This window comes from Tachyglossus aculeatus, chromosome 9 (assembly GCF_015852505.1).
Source record: "Tachyglossus aculeatus isolate mTacAcu1 chromosome 9, mTacAcu1.pri, whole genome shotgun sequence".
Lineage (NCBI taxonomy): Eukaryota > Metazoa > Chordata > Mammalia > Monotremata > Tachyglossidae > Tachyglossus > Tachyglossus aculeatus.
In genome coordinates this window covers 47,233,849-47,249,778 of record NC_052074.1, presented here as the reverse complement: position 1 = coordinate 47,249,778, position 15,930 = coordinate 47,233,849, and the positions used below count along the sequence as shown (strand labels likewise).

At 45.5% G+C, this 15,930-nt stretch overlaps 1 protein-coding gene across 1 annotated transcript in view; it reads right to left on the bottom strand.

Moving 5' to 3' along the window:
* The window catches only part of DAPL1 (death associated protein like 1), a 29,805-nt gene that overhangs the window by 11,062 nt on the left and 2,813 nt on the right, over positions 1–15,930 (bottom strand). The window contains exon 2 of the mRNA XM_038751726.1: positions 98–185. Coding sequence (XP_038607654.1) covers positions 98–185 — 88 coding nt within the window. The remainder of the gene's footprint in view (positions 1–97; positions 186–15,930) is intronic.

Genomic DNA, 15,930 nt, shown 5'->3' with positions numbered 1-15,930 from the left:
AAAAGACTCTCACACCTCAGAGTACAATCTCACCAACAGCAGCGTCAAACCAAAGGACAACTCTACCTCATGATAAGATTCTCAGAGTAACCCATACCTTGTTTTCTCTGACCCCATTTTCTTGCAGTTTCTCTCCACAGCACCATTTTCTTGTTTTTTGGAAACTCTCATTCCGCCAGCTTTGACTGCAGGCAAAGGGGAGTTGAAATGTTAACCCTGTTGTTACTAGCATTTTAAAGGTTTGAAAAATCGCACCCTTGGCTTCAAAGCTCTAGTGGCAGGAGCAAGTACGGAAAAATCCCCCAAACTTTAAAGTTCCCTTGAAGCGGGCCTAGGAAACAGCGCAGTGAAAGGTCCAGAAGAAATGGCAGGGTGGATACAAACTGTTTTAGAAAGAAGTCTGGTTCCTCAGCTGGACTGTGATCACTTTGTGGGTGGAACAGGGCCCACAGAGCCAGAAGCATAACCCTGGGTCCTGAAACAGTTTCTTGGATTGGGAGACTAAAGAATGAGCACAAGAAAACATTTTCCCTGTTATCCAACCCACACAATCGGTGGTTGTAACGCGAATCTCTTGTTCCCTTACAAGATATAGATATGAGGTTTGTTGTGTTTTTAAAACCAGAGTTTGCAAGAGTCTCTGAGGCCTGGGCTGGCGGTGATAACACGCATTCCTTTCAGCCTAGATGCTTCTGAACAAAATGAACAACTAAATCCAATCTCAACAAAAAAACCGACCAAAAAATCCTAATAAACCTGCATGTTTATCAAGCAGCAGGGTTCTACCAAGCTAATTACACTGCATTAAAAATCCTGCCATTCATATAATCAATTAGTACTAATCAGGCTACAGATGACCTAACAATAATAATTTTGGGGCTAAACAATGTCAGAGAAATTGTGTTTTGTTTTTTTTAAGGGAACTATTTCAAAAAACATGTCAAATCAAATTTTCTTCTGGGCAGAGGACTTTCATAAATTGTCCGGTAATGTCTTAAGGGCTTGTCTTCAGTTAAGGAAGTTTATAGAGGCAAAAGGAAATAAGGATATCTTGGATTTATGGAACACCGTTGTTTCCGAGAGTTCGAAGTGTGCTCACGCGCATCAATCAATATCAACCAACAGAATTTCCTGGGCAGTTACTTTGTGCATAATACTATCCTAAGAGCTTGGGAAAGTACAAAAGAGATAGCAAGAAAAGATCCCTACCCTCAAGGGCCATAACAATCTACATTACCTCTTCATCCTTGCAACATCCCTGGAAGGCAGGGAAGAAAAGGTAGGTATTAATCTCTGCATTGTACAGAGAGGAAAGCGAGGTCCAGAGAGATTAAGTGATTGGCTTAAGATTTTCTCATTTATCCACACAGCTAGATCTGAATCCTGTTTGTCCCGCTCTTCTGGCCTTCCCTTTTCATAGGGTGCAATTTGATCTTGTTAAAGTGACTACAGGCTTAGCTGTTCATTTTCAATTTTACAATCTTTTGGTACAAATACTTTTGACTTAAAAATTAGTTCCTCTCAAATAGGAAATGGGGGGAGAGTTTTTCTCATAAGGATGATCTCTGAAAATCTAAATTCATCTGGGAAAAAACAGTGTGGCCACTGTATAACCCTGCAACAGACTCTTGTAGTTGCAAATGAGGGGCTCTTTAATTACAAAATTGTGGTTGCAGAAGACTATAATTTTCTATAAATGAAGCCACCCAACTCTTTTGCTCTTCAGGCAGACTTTCCGATAGACATTAGATAAATTTCTTCATGGCTGACAAAAATATCAGAATAAGAAAACAGAAAAGCCATTTTTGAAGGGTTGAAAGAGATGTCAAGGGTTTATATTATCTTTTAAAGTTTTGTTAAAGACACCTCAATTTGAAAATTTTATTTCTGGATGCATTTAAGCAAGTGAAAGTTCATTACGAGGAATCTGGAAACTGCATTCACAGTTCACTATCTTCCATGATTTATTATTAGCCTGCTGAGCACGACCTCTTAAAGTTCTCAGTATTAACGGAGAAGCAGCGTGGCTCAGTGGAAAGAGCAGGGGCTTTGGAGTCAGAGGTCATGGGTTCGAATCCCGGCTCCGCCACTTGTCAGCTGTGGGACCTTGGGCAAGCCACTTAACTTCTCTGTGCCTCAGTTACCTCATCTGTAAACTGGGATTAAGACTGTGAGCCCCACGTGGGACAACCTGATCACCTTGTATCCCCCCAGTGCTTAGAATAGTGCTTTGCACATAGTAAGTGCTTAATAAATGCCAGTATTATTATTATTATTATTATTAACTGTCCCACCTTCAAGTGGAGAATCGGTGTGGCCTAGTGAAAAGGGAGCTGGAGGACCTGGGTTCTAATTCTGGCTCTGCCAATTGCTTGCTGTGAGAGCTTGGAAAAGTTACTTAATCAAGCAATCGATCATATTTCATTCACTCATTCAATCGTATTTATTATGCGCTTACTGTGTGCACAGCACTGTACTAAGCGCTTGGGAAGGACAAGTTGGCAACATAGAGAGACGGTCCCTACCCAACAACGGGCTCACAGGCAAGGGGGAGACGGACAACAAAACCAAGCAAGTAGATGGGCGTCAATACCGTCGGAATAAATAAAATTATAGCTATGTACACCTCATTATCTTTTGGGACACGCTCTATCTCCAGTTGATGTTTGGCATCTCTATCTCTAGCATCACGATTGATTGATTGATTGATCTATCTCAGCATTCATTCAATCGTATTTATTGAGCACTTACTGTGTGCAGAGCACTGTACTAAGCACTTGGGAAGTACAAGTTGGCAACATCTAGAGACGGTCCCTACCCAACAGTGGGCTCACAGTCTAGAATAGTGCCTGGCACATAGTAAGCACTTAACAAATACCGTTTTTTTAAAAAAATACTCACTTATATTAACTAGTAGAACAAGGGCAGAGGTGAGACAAATCTGGACACTAAAGTTGGTAGATGCGATCCCTGTCAAACAATCAATCGTATTTATTGAGCGCTTACTGTGTGCAGAGCACTGTACTAAGTGCTTGGGAAGTACAAGCTGGCAACATATAGGGACAGTCCCTACCCAACAGTGGGCTCACAGTCTAGAAGGGGGAGGCAGAGAACAAAACCAAACATACTAACAAAATAAAATAAATAGAATAGATAGGTACAAGTAAAATAAATAAATAACTAGAGTAATAAATATGTACAAACATATATACATATAAAAAGGTGCTGTGGGGAAGGGAAGGAGGTAAGATGGGGGATGGAGAGGGGGACGAGGGGGAGAGGAAGGAAGGGGCTCAGTGTGGGAAGGCCTCCTGGAGGAGGTGAGCTCTCAGTAGGGCCTTGAAGGGAGGAAGAGAGCTAGCTTGGCGGATGGGCAGAGGGAGGGAGGGCATTCCAGGCCCGGGGGAGGACGTGGGCCGGGGGTCGATGGCAGGACAGGCGAGAACGAGGCCTAACGGTGAGGAGATTAGTGGCAGAGGAGCGGAGGGTGCGGGCTGGGCTGGAGAAGGAGAGAAGGGAGGTGAGGTAGGAGGGGGCGAGGGGATGGACAGCCTTGAAGCCCAGGGTGAGGAGTTTCTGCCTGATGCGCAGATTGATTGGTAGCCACTGGAGATTTTTGAGGAGGGGAGTAACATGCCCAGAGCGTTTCTGGACAAAGACAATCCGGGCAGCAGCATGAAGTATGGATTGAAGTGGGGAGAGACACGAGGATGGGACATCAGAGAGGAAGCTGATGCAGTAGTCCAGACGGGACAGGATGAGAGCTTGAACGAGCAGGGTAGCGGTTTGGATGGAGAGGAAAGGGCGGATCTTGGCAATGTTGCGGAGCTGAGACCGGCGGGTTTTGGCGACGGCTTGGATGTGCGGGGTGAATGAGAGAGCGGAGTCGAGGATGACACCAAGGGAACTGCCAGTCTACGGTCCTTCCAGGTGCCTTCGTTCATTTCACTCAGTCGTAAGGATTGGGCGCTGACTGTGTGCAGGGCACTGGACTGAGCGATTGGGAAAGTACAACTCGACAACGGATAGGGCTGGTCCCTGCCCACCAACGGGCTCCCGGGGGAGAAGGGGGGAGGATGGACCGCAAAACAGAACAAAAGGACAGGTGTCCGTAGCATCACTCTAAACACATGGACTGCCCTCTCTCTCCATTTCTCTATTTCTTCCTCTCTTTCTCTGTCTCTGTCTGTTTCTCTGCCCCCTCTGTCTCTCTCTCTCTCTCCATTTCTCTATTTCTTCCTCTCTTTCTCTGTCTCTCTGTCTCTCTGCCCCCTCTCTGTTTCTCTCTCTCCATTTCTATTTATTTTATTTTGTTAATATGTTTGGTTTTGTTGTCTGCCTCCCCCTTCTAGCCTGTGAGCCCGCTGTTGGGTAGGGACCGTCTCTAGATGTTGCCGACTTGGACTTCCCAAGCGCTTAGTACAGTGCTTAGTACAGTGCTCTGCACACAGTAAGCGCTCAATAAATACGATTGATTGATTGAGTCCTCACAGACACACACACACACACACACACACACACACACACACACACACACGGCCCGAGGCTGCCCCCCACCGTGATTACCTGCCCGTCTGGGAGACAAGGAGTGAGGGTCACGTGCGTGGCCTGGGGCGGTCACGCGGTGGTCACGTGTGCGTTCCGGCGCTGGTCACTAGGTGATCACGTGCGCGGCGGGGGGCATCACGCGGTGATCACGTGCGCGGGCACGGGGGGGGGGCGCGATCACGCGGTGATCACGTGCCCGACGGCGGGCAGTCGCTTGATGATCACGTGCCTGGCCCAGGGCGTCCACGCGGTGATCACGTGCGCATCCAGGAGCGGTCACGTGCGCGGCCCGGGGCGGTCACGTGCACACCCCGCGGTGAGCACGTGCACGATACACCGTGATCACGTGCGCGGCCCAGGGCCATCACGCAGCGATCGTATTTACCCCGGCCCTTAAGAACAGTGCTTGGCCCATAGTAAATAATAATGGCATTTATTAAGCGCTTACTATGTGCAAAGCACTGTTCTAAGCGCTGGGGAGGTTACGAGGTGATCAGGTTGTCCCACGGGGGGCTCTCAGTCTTAATCCCCATTTTACAGATGAGGTAACTGAGGCACAGAGAAGTTAAGTGACTTGCCCAAAGTCACACAGCTGGCAATTGACGGACAGTAAATGCTTTTTTAAAATACCGCAATTATGAATTATCCTTTGCTGAAGGCCAAAACTGTGTGCAAAGGGAGCACAGCTTGGCTCTAGATAGACACCAAGTTCTCACACTGCTTTACCCACATTAAAACACGGTCATTACATCCTGTTCAGGCCAGGGAATCCAGACATATAATAGATTTGGTTCCTAATTTTCCCAGATGGATGCCCCTGGGACAGCTCCTTGGCCTCTCTCCTTTTGGTTACAAGAGATGCCACACACACAGCAGGGGCTTGGGACTCAGAAGACATGGATTGTAATCCCGGCTCTGCGGCTTGTCTGCTGTGTGACCTTGGGCAAGCCACCTAACTTCTCTGTGCCCAGTTGCCTTACCTGTAAAATGAGGATTAAGATTGTGAATCCTCCGTGGGACAACCTGATTACCTTGTAGAGAAGCAGCGTGGCTCAGTGGAAAAGAGCACGGGCTTTAGAGTCAGAGGTCATGGGTTCAAATCCCAGATCTGCCACTTGTCAGCTGTGTGACTTTGGGCAAGTCACTTCACTTCTCTGGGCCTCAGTTCCCTCATCTGTAAAATGGGGATGAAGACTGTAAGCCCCACGTGGGACAACCCGATTACCTTGTATCTACCCTAGCGCTTAGAACAGTGCTTTGCACATAGTAAGCGCTTAACAAATACCAACATTATTATTATTATTATTATTATCTACTCCAGGGCTTAGAACAGTGCTCAGCACACAGTAAGCGCTTAACAAATACCATAATTATTAATTATGAGCTCAAGGCCCTACTGAGAGCTCACCTCCTCCAGGAGGCCTTCCCAGGCTGAGCCCCTTCCTTCCTCTCCCCCTCGTCCCCCTCTCCATCCCCCTCATCTTACCTCCTTCCCTTCCCCACAGCACCTGTTTGTACATATTTATTACTCTATTTATTTATTTATTTTACTTGTACATATCTATTCTATTTATTTTATTTTGTTAGTATGTTTGGTTTTGTTCTCTGTCTCCCCCTTTTAGACTGTGAGCCCACTGTTGGGTAGGGACTGTCTCTATATGTTGCCAACTTGTACTTCCCAAGCGCTTAGTCCAGTGCTCTGCACACAGTAAGCGCTCAATAAATACGATTGATTGATTGATTAATTATTGTTACTTTTCCTCCCAACCTTGAAGCAAAGGGGGAGGAAAGAACTGTGAGTTGTATGTACAAAAGAGGAACAGTAATAGCGGGTGATTGCGCTTCAGATATCTTTCTTTTAAAGACAGTGCTTAATACAGTGCCTGGACATTAATACGCATTTAACAAATTCCATAGAAAAAAGAAGGGGTTAGAATACCGGCATGAGGATAAAACGTAGTGAAGTGAAAACTGAACACTCCACACTCACTGATCCCTGGGGGCCAATACACTGGAAAATGTGTTCACTGCTGTGTGAAATGACCAATCTATGGCTGTGTAGGACTGTTTAGCATATCAATCAATCGATCAATCGTATTTATTGAGCGCTTACCGTGTGCAGAGCACTGTACTAAGCGCTTGGGAAGTACAAGTTGGCAACAAGTTAGCATATTGGGGCAGGCTGGCAAGAGCCTGTCAGCAGGGCCTGGAGACCCCGGGATGGGGAGCCCAAAGTTACCAACCTACTACTACTACTAGTACTACTACTACTAGTACTACTACTACTACAACCTACTACCACCAGTGAGATGGTGCCCAATTGCCCTGGAAAGAGTCAGGGCTCTGCTGAGGATGGTGGACTGCAGCAATAACAGCAATAATAATGACGGCGCTTACTACGTGCCAGGCACTGTAGCGGGTACAAGCAAATCAGGTTGGACACATTCCCTTGTCCCACGTGGGGCTCACAGTGTCATTCATTCATTCATTCAATCGTATTTATTGAGTGCTTACTGTGTGCACAGCACTGTACTAATCAATCAATCGTATTTATTGAGCGCTTACTGTGCGCAGAGCACTGTACTAAGCGCTTGGGAAGTACAAGTTGGCAACACATAGAGACAGTCCCTACCCAACAGTGGGCTCACAGTCTAAAAGGGGGAGACAGAGAACAAAACCAAACATACTAACAAAATAAAATAAATAGAACAGATATGTACAAGTAAAATAGAGTAATAAATATGTACAAACATATATACAGGTGATATACATATATACAGGTGCACGTGTACTTGGGAAGTCCAAGTTGGCAACATAGAGAGACGGTCCTTACCCAACAGTGGGCTCACAGTCTAGAAGGGGGAGACAGAGAACAAAACCAAACACATTTGACAGGTGAGGTTACTGAGGCACAGAGAAGTGAAGTGACTTGCCCAACGTCACACAGCAGACAAGTGGCGGAGCCGGGATTAAAACCCATGCCCTTCGGACTCTCAGGCCCGTGCTCTATCCACCAAGCCACTCTGCTTCTGCTGTACCACAGTTGCCCCTAACCCAGGAGAAAACCCAAGGCGGGGTGGGAGTGGTGTGTGTGTGTGTGTGTGTATTTGTGTGTGTGTGTGTGTGTGTATTTTTTTTTTTTGTGTGTGTGTGTGTGTGTGTGTCTACGTGGGGGGGGCACAGGATGGAGGGAGAATCTTAACATCATCATCAGTTGGTCCTTCGAAATCCAGCGGGCTGCCCAGGGAACAGCACGCCCCACGACTGTAACTAAGTAGCAGTTGATTTGATGCTTAACTCTCCCTTCAACAATAATAATAATAACAATGGTATTTGTTAAGCGCTTACTATGTGCTAAGCACTGGGGTAGATGCAGGGTAATAATCATAATTATGGTATTTGTTAAGCGCTTACTATGTGTGCCAAGCACTGTGCAGGTTGTCCCATGTGGGGCCCACACTTTTAATCCCCATTTTCCAGATGAAGCAACTGAGGCCCAGAGCAGCAAAGTGACTTGCCCCAGCGCAGACAAGCGGCGGAGGCGGGATTAATAATGTTGGTATTTGTTAAGGGCTTACTATGTGTGCCAAGCACTGTGCAGGTTGTCCCATGTGGGGCTCACACGTTTAATCCCCATTTTCCAGATGAGGCAACTGAGGCCCAGAGCAGCAAAGTGACTTGCCCCAGCGCAGACAAGCGGCGGAGGCGGGATTAATAATGTTGGTATTTGTTAAGGGCTTATTATGTGTGCCAAGCACTGTGCAGGTTGTCCCATGTGGGGGCCACACTTTTAATCCCCATTTTCCAGATGAGGCAACTGAGGCCCAGAGCAGCAAAGTGACTTGCCCCAGGTCACCCAGCGCAGACAAGTGGCGGATGTGGGATTAATAATGTTGGTATTTGTTAAGGGCTTAATATGTGTGCCAAGCACTGTGCAGGTTGTCCCATGTGGGGGCCACACTTTTAATCCCCATTTTCCAGATGAGGCAACTGAGGCCCAGAGCAGCAAAGTGACTTTCCCCAGGTCACCCAGCGCAGACGAGCAGAGGAGGTGGGATTAATAATGTTGGTATTTGTTAAGGGCTTATTATGTGTGCCAAGCACTGTGCAGGTTGTCCCATGTGGGGGCCACACTTTTAATCCCCATTTTCCAGATGAGGCAACTGAGGCCCAGAGCAGCAAAGTGACTTGCCCCAGGTCACCCAGCGCAGACAAGTGGCGGACGTGGGATTAATAATGTTGGTATTTGTTAAGGGCTTAATATGTGTGCCAAGCACTGTGCAGGTTGTCCCATGTGGGGGCCACACTTTTAATCCCCATTTTCCAGATGAGGCAACTGAGGCCCAGAGCAGCAAAGTGACTTTCCCCGGGTCACCCAGCGCAGACGAGCAGAGGAGGTGGGATTAATAATGTTGGTATTTGTTAAGGGCTTACTATGTGTGCCAAGCACTGTGCAGGTTGTCCCATGTGGGGCCCACACTTTTAATCCCCATTTTCCAGATGAGGTAACTGAGGCCCAGAGCAGCAAAGTGACTTGCCCCAGGTCACCCAGCGCAGACAAGCGGAGGAGGTGGGATTAATAATGTTGGTATTTGTTAAGGGCTTACTATGCGTGCCAAGCACTGTGCAGGTTGTCCCATGTGGGGCCCACACTTTTAATCCCCATTTTCCAGATGAGGCAACTGAGGCCCAGAGCAGCAAAGTGACTTGCCCCAGGTCACCCAGCGCAGACAAGCAGCAGAGGCGGGATTAATAATGTTGGTATTTGTTAAGGGTTTACTATGTGTGCCAAGCACCGTGCAAGTTGTCCCATGTGGGGCTCACACTTTTAATCCCCATTTTCCAGATGAGGTAACTGAGGCCCAGAGCAGCAAAGTGACTTGCCCCAGGTCACCCAGTGCAGACAGGCCGCGGAGGCGAGATTAATAATGTTGGTATTTGTTAAGGGCTTCCTTCTAGACTGTGAGCCCACTGTTGGGTAGGGACCATCTCTATATGTTGCCAATTTGTACTTCCCAAGCGCTTAGTCCAGTGCTCTGCACACAGTAAGCGCTCAATAAATACAATTGAATGAATGAATAGGGACAATCTCTATATGTTGCCAATTTGTACTTCCCAAGCGCTTAGTACAGTGCTCTGCACACAGTAAGCGCTCAATAAATACGATTGAATGAATGAATGGGGTCGTCTCTATATGTTGCCAATTTGTACTTCCCAAGCGCTTAGTACAGTGCTCTGCACACAGTAAGAGCTCAATAAATACGATTGAATGAATGAATGGATGTGCCAAGCACTGTTCTAAGCACTGGGATAGATACAAGGTTATTAGGTTGTCCCACTTGGGGCTCACAGTCTTGATCCCCATTTGACAGATGAGGTCAGTGAGGCCCAGAGAAGTGAAAAAAAATGATGGCATTTGTTAAGCGCTTACTATGGGCGAAGCACTGTTCTAAGCGCTGGTGTGGGGGGGGGAATACAAGGTGATCAGGTTGTCCCACGGAAGACTCACAGTTTTAATCCCCATTTTACAGATGAGGTCACTGAGGCTCAGAGAAGTGAAGTGACTTGCCCAAGGTCACACAGCAGACATGTGGCAGAGCCGGGATTAGAACCCACGACCTCTGACTCCCAAGCTCGGGCCTTTTTTTTTTTAATGGCATTTATTAAGCACTTACTATGTGCAAAGCACTGTTCTAAGCGCCTCCGCTGAGCCACGCTGGGAAGTGACTTATCCCAGGTCCCCCATTCATTCACTCAGTCGCATTTATTGAGCGCTTACTGTGTGCAGAGCACTGTACTAAGCGCTTAGGAAGTCCAAGTCAGCAACATATAGAGACGGTCCCTACCCAACAATGGGCTCACAGGCTAGAAGGGGGAGACAGACAACAAAACAAAACACGGAGACAGGGGTCAAAATCGTCAGAACAAATAGAATTAAAGCTATATGTGCATCATTAACAAAATAAATAGTAAATATGTACAAGCAATAGAGTAATAAATCTCTGCAAATATAAATACAGGTGCTGTGGGGAGGGGAAGGAGGTAGGGCGGGGAGGGATGGAGAGAGACTGTGAGCCCGCTGTTGGGTAGGGACTGTCTCTATATGTTGCCAACTTGGACTTCCCAAGCGCTTAGTACAGTGCTCTGCACACAGTAGGCGCTCAATAAATATACCTTATATAAATATAAGTATACCTGTATATATGTATATACCTGTATATATGTATATATGTTTGTACATATTTATTACTCTATTTATTCATTTATTTATCTTACTTGTACATATCTATTCTATTTGTTTTATTTTGTTAGTATGTTTGGTTTTGTTCTCTGTCTCCCCCTTCCAGACTGTGAGCCCACTGTTGGGTAGGGACTGTCTCTATATGTTGCCAACTTGTACTTCCCAAGCGCTTAGTACAGTGCTCTGCACACAGTAGGCGCTCAATAAATATACCTTATATAAATATAAGTATACCTGTATATATGTATATAGCTGTATATATGTTTGTACATATTTATTACTCTATTTATTTATCTTACTTGTACATATCTATTCTATTTATTTTATTTTGTTAGTATGTTTGGTTTTGTTCTCTGTCTCCCCCTTCTAGACTGTGAGCCCACTGTTGGGTAGGGACTGTCTCTATATGTTGCCAACTTGTACTTCCCAAGCGCTTAGTACAGTGCTCTGCACACAGTAGGCGCTCAATAAATATACCTTATATAAATATAAGTATACCTGTATATATGTATATACCTGTATATATGTACATATGTTTGTACATATTTATTACTCTATTTATTCATTTATTTATCTTACTTGTACATATCTATTCTATTTGTTTCATTTTGTTAGTATGTTTGGTTTTGTTCTCTGTCTCCCCCTTCTAGACTGTGAGCCCACTGTTGGGTAGGGACTGTCTCTATATGTTGCCAACTTGTACTTCCCAAGCGCTTAGTACAGTGCTCTGCACACAGTAGGCGCTCAATAAATATACCTTATATAAATATACCTGTATATATGTATATAGCTGTATATATGTTTGTACATATTTATTACTCTATTTATTTATCTTACTTGTACATATCTATTCTATTTATTTTATTTTGTTAGTATGTTTGGTTTTGTTCTCTGTCTCCCCCTTCTAGACTGTGAGCCCACTGTTGGGTAGGGACTGTCTCTCTATGTTGCCAACTTGGACTTCCCAAGCGCTTAGTACAGTGCTCTGCACACAGTAAGTGCTCAATAAATACGACTGATTGATTGATTAATAAATACGATTGAACGAATGAATGAGGAGAGGAAAAAGGGAAGGCCTCCTGGAGGAGGTGAGCTCCCCCAGCTGCCAAGCGGCGGAGGTGGGATTCGAACCCACATCCCGGGACTCCTAAGACAGTGCTCTGCACACAGTAAGCGCTCAATAAATACGATTGATTGATTGATTGCCGCTAAGCGAGGCAGCTTCTGTGTGTGTGTGTGTGTGTCAGCTTTTCATTCATTCAATCGTATTTATTGAGCGCCTACTGTGTGCAGAGCACTGTACTGAGCGCTTGGGAAGGGCAAATCGTTAACATCGCCCCCAGCTCACATGCTCTGTTCATCTGCATACTGCTGAAATACAACCTAAGGGAAAGCAATTGTATTTGACGAGAAAGATAGCAAATGTGGAAAGCTAAATAACTGCTTCCTGCGCGAATAATAGCAATAATGGTATTTTTATTCACCCGTTGCTTTCTGCTGACTACCGTACCAAGCCCTGGAGTGAATATAAAATTAGTGGAAATCAGACATGGACCCTGCCCTAACAGGTGCTCACCATCTTTATCAATCAATCATCAATCGTATTTATTGGACAGACACTTAGAAATGAAAAACAGAGTTATAGGCCAGGTGTGGACAATCGGAGTGCTTTAATATAAGAAACAATAGTAAAAGGGACAAGAGGTACAGGAATAAACGGCCCTTGGAGAGGGCAGTCAATCAATCATCAATTGTATTTATTGAGCACTTACTATGCGCAGAGGACTGTACTAAGCACTTGGGAAGTATAAATTGGCTCCACTAATTGTCAGCTGTGTGACCTTGGGCAAGTCACTTAACTTCTCTGTGCCTCAGTTCCCTCATCTGTAAAATGGGGATTGACTGTGAGCCCCACAGGGGACAACCTGATCACCTCGTAACCTCATCAGCGCTTAGAACAGTGCTTTGCAATCAATCAATCGTATTTATTGAGTGCTTACTGTGTGCAGAGCACTGGACTAAGCACTTGGGAAGTACAAGTTGGCAACATATAGAGACAGTCCCTACTTTGCATATAGTAAGCGCTTAATAAATGCCGTAAAACCCCCCCAAAACATACAGAGTCTAGAAGGGGGAGACAGACAACACAACAAAATAAAATGAATAGAATAAATATGTACAAATAAAATAGAGTAATAAATCCATACAGACATATATACAGATGCTGTGGGGAGGGGAAGGAGGGGGCTCAGTCTGGGAAGGCCTCCTGGAGGAGGTCAGCTAGTAACCTCCCCAGCGCTTAGAACAGTGCTTTGCACATTGTAAGCGCATAATAAATGCCATAAAAAAACAACAAAAAAAACCATATAAAGACGGTCCCTACCCAACAGCGGGCTCACAGTCTAAAAGGGGGAGACAGACAACACAACAAAATAAAATGAATAGAATAAATATGTACAAATAAAATAGAGTAATAAATCCGTACAGACATATATACAGGTGCTGTGGGAAGGGGAAGGAGGGGGCTCAGTCTGGGAAGGCCTCCTGGAGGAGGTCAGCTGGTAACCTCCCCAGCACTTAGAACAGTGCTTTGCACATTGTAAGCACTTAATAAATGCCATAAAAAAAAGCATATAGAGACGGTCCCTACCCAACAGTGGGCTCACAGTCTAGAAGGGGGAGACAGACAACACAACAAAATAGAATAAATATGTACAAATAGAGTAATAAATCCGTACAGACATATATACAGGTGCTGTGGGGAGGGGAAGGAGGGGGCTCAGTCTGGGAAGGCCTCCTGGAGGAGGTCAGCTGGTAACCTCCCCAGCGCTTAGAACAGTGCTTTGCACATAGTAAGCACTTGATAAATGCCATTAAAAAAACCATATAGAGACGGTCCCTATCCAACAGCGGTCTCACAGTCTAGAAGGGGGAGACAGACAACACAACAAAATAGAATAAATATGTACAAATAAAATAAATAGAGTACTAAATCCGTACAGACATATATACAGGTGCTGTGGGGAGGGGAAGGAGGGGGCTCAGTCTGGGAAGGCCTCCTGGAGGAGGTCAGCTGGTAACCTCCCCAGCACTTAGAACAGTGCTTTGCACATTGTAAGCACTTAATAAATGCCATAAAAAAAAGCATATAGAGACGGTCCCTACCCAACAGTGGGCTCACAGTCTAGAAGGGGGAGACAGGCAACACAACAAAATAAAATGAATATACTAAATATGTACAAATAAAATAAATAGAGTAATAAATCCATACAGACATATATACAGGTGCTGTGGGGAGGGGAAGGAAGGGGCTCAGTCTGGGAAGGCCTCCTGGAGGAGGTCAGCTGGTAACCTCCCCAGCTCTTAGAACGGTGCTTTGCACATAGTAAGTGCTTAATAAACGCCATAAAAAAGAAAAACATATAGAGACGGTCCCTACCCAACAGTGGGCTCACAGTCTAGAAGGGGGAGACAGACAACATAACAAAATAGAATAAATATGTACAAATAGAGTAATAACTCCGTACAGACATATATACAGGTGCTGTGGGGAGGGGAAGGAGGGGGCTCAGTGTGGGAAGGCCTCCTGGAGGAGGTCAGCTGGTAACCTCCCCAGCGCTTAGAACAGTGCTTTGCACATTGTAAATGCTTAATAAATGCCATTAAAAAAAACATATAGAGACGGTCCCTACCCAACAGCGGTCTCACAGTCTAGAAGGGGGAGACAGACAACACAACAAAATAGAATAACTACGTACAAATAGAGTACTAAATCCGTACAGACATATATACAGGTGCTGTGGGGAGGGGAAGGAGGGGGCTCAGTCTGGGAAGGCCTCCTGGAGGAGGTCAGCTGGTAACCTCCCCAGCGCTTAGAACAGTGCTTTGCACATAGTAAGCGCTTAATAAATGCCATAAAAAAAAAGCATATAGAGACGGTCCCTACCCAACAGCGGGCTCACAGTCTAGAAGGGGGAGACAGACAACACAACAAAATAGAATAAATATGTACAAATAGAGTAATAAATCCATACAGGCATATATACAGGTGCTGTGGGGAGGGGAAGGAGGGGGCTCAGTCTGGGAAGGCCTCCTGGAGGAGGTCAGCTGGTAACCTCCCCAGCGCTTAGAACGGTGCTTTGCACATAGTAAGCGCTTAATAAACGCCATAAAAAAGAAAACCATATAGAGACGGTCCCTACCCAACAGTGGGCTCACAGTCTAGAAGGGGGAGACAGACAACAAAATAAAATGAAGAGAATAAATACATACAAATAAAATAAATATTGTAATAAATCCGTACAGACATATATACAGGTGCTGTGGGGAGGGGAAGGAGGGGGCTCAGTCTGGGAAGGTCTCCTGGAGGAGGTCAGCTAGTAACCTCCCCAGCGCTTAGAACAGTGCTTTGCACATTGTAAGCGCTTAAAAGATGCCATAAAAAAACCATATAGAGACGGTCCCTACCCAACAGTGGGCTCACAGTCTAGAAGGGGGAGACAGACAACACAACAAAATAGAATAAATATGTACAAATAGAGTAATAAATCCGTACAGACATATATACAGGTGCTGTGGGGAGGGGAAGGAGGGGGCTCAGTCTGGGAAGGCCTCCTGGAGGGGGTCAGCTGGTAACCTCCCCAGCGCTTAGAACAGTGCTTTGCACATTGTAAGCGCTTAAAAAATGCCATAAAAAAACCATATAGAGACGGTCCCTACCCAACAGTGGGCTCACAGTCTAGAAGGGGGAGACAGACAACACAACAAAATAGAATAAATATGTACAAATAGAGTAATAAATCCGTACAGACATATATACAGGTGCTGTGGGGAGGGGAAGGAGGGGGCTCAGTCTGGGAAGGCCTCCTGGAGGAGGTCAGCTGGTAACCTGCCCAGCGCTTAGAACAGTGCTTTGCACATAGTAAGCGCTTAATAAATGCCATTAAAAAAAGCATATAGAGACGGTCCCTACCCAACAGTGGGCTCACAGTCTAGAAGGGGGAGACAGACAACTCAACAAAATAAAATGAATAGAATAAATATGTACAAATAAAATAGAGTAATAAATCCGTACAGAAATATATACAGGTGCTGTGGGGAGGGAAAGGAGGGGGCTCAGTCTGGGAAGGCCTCCTGGAGGG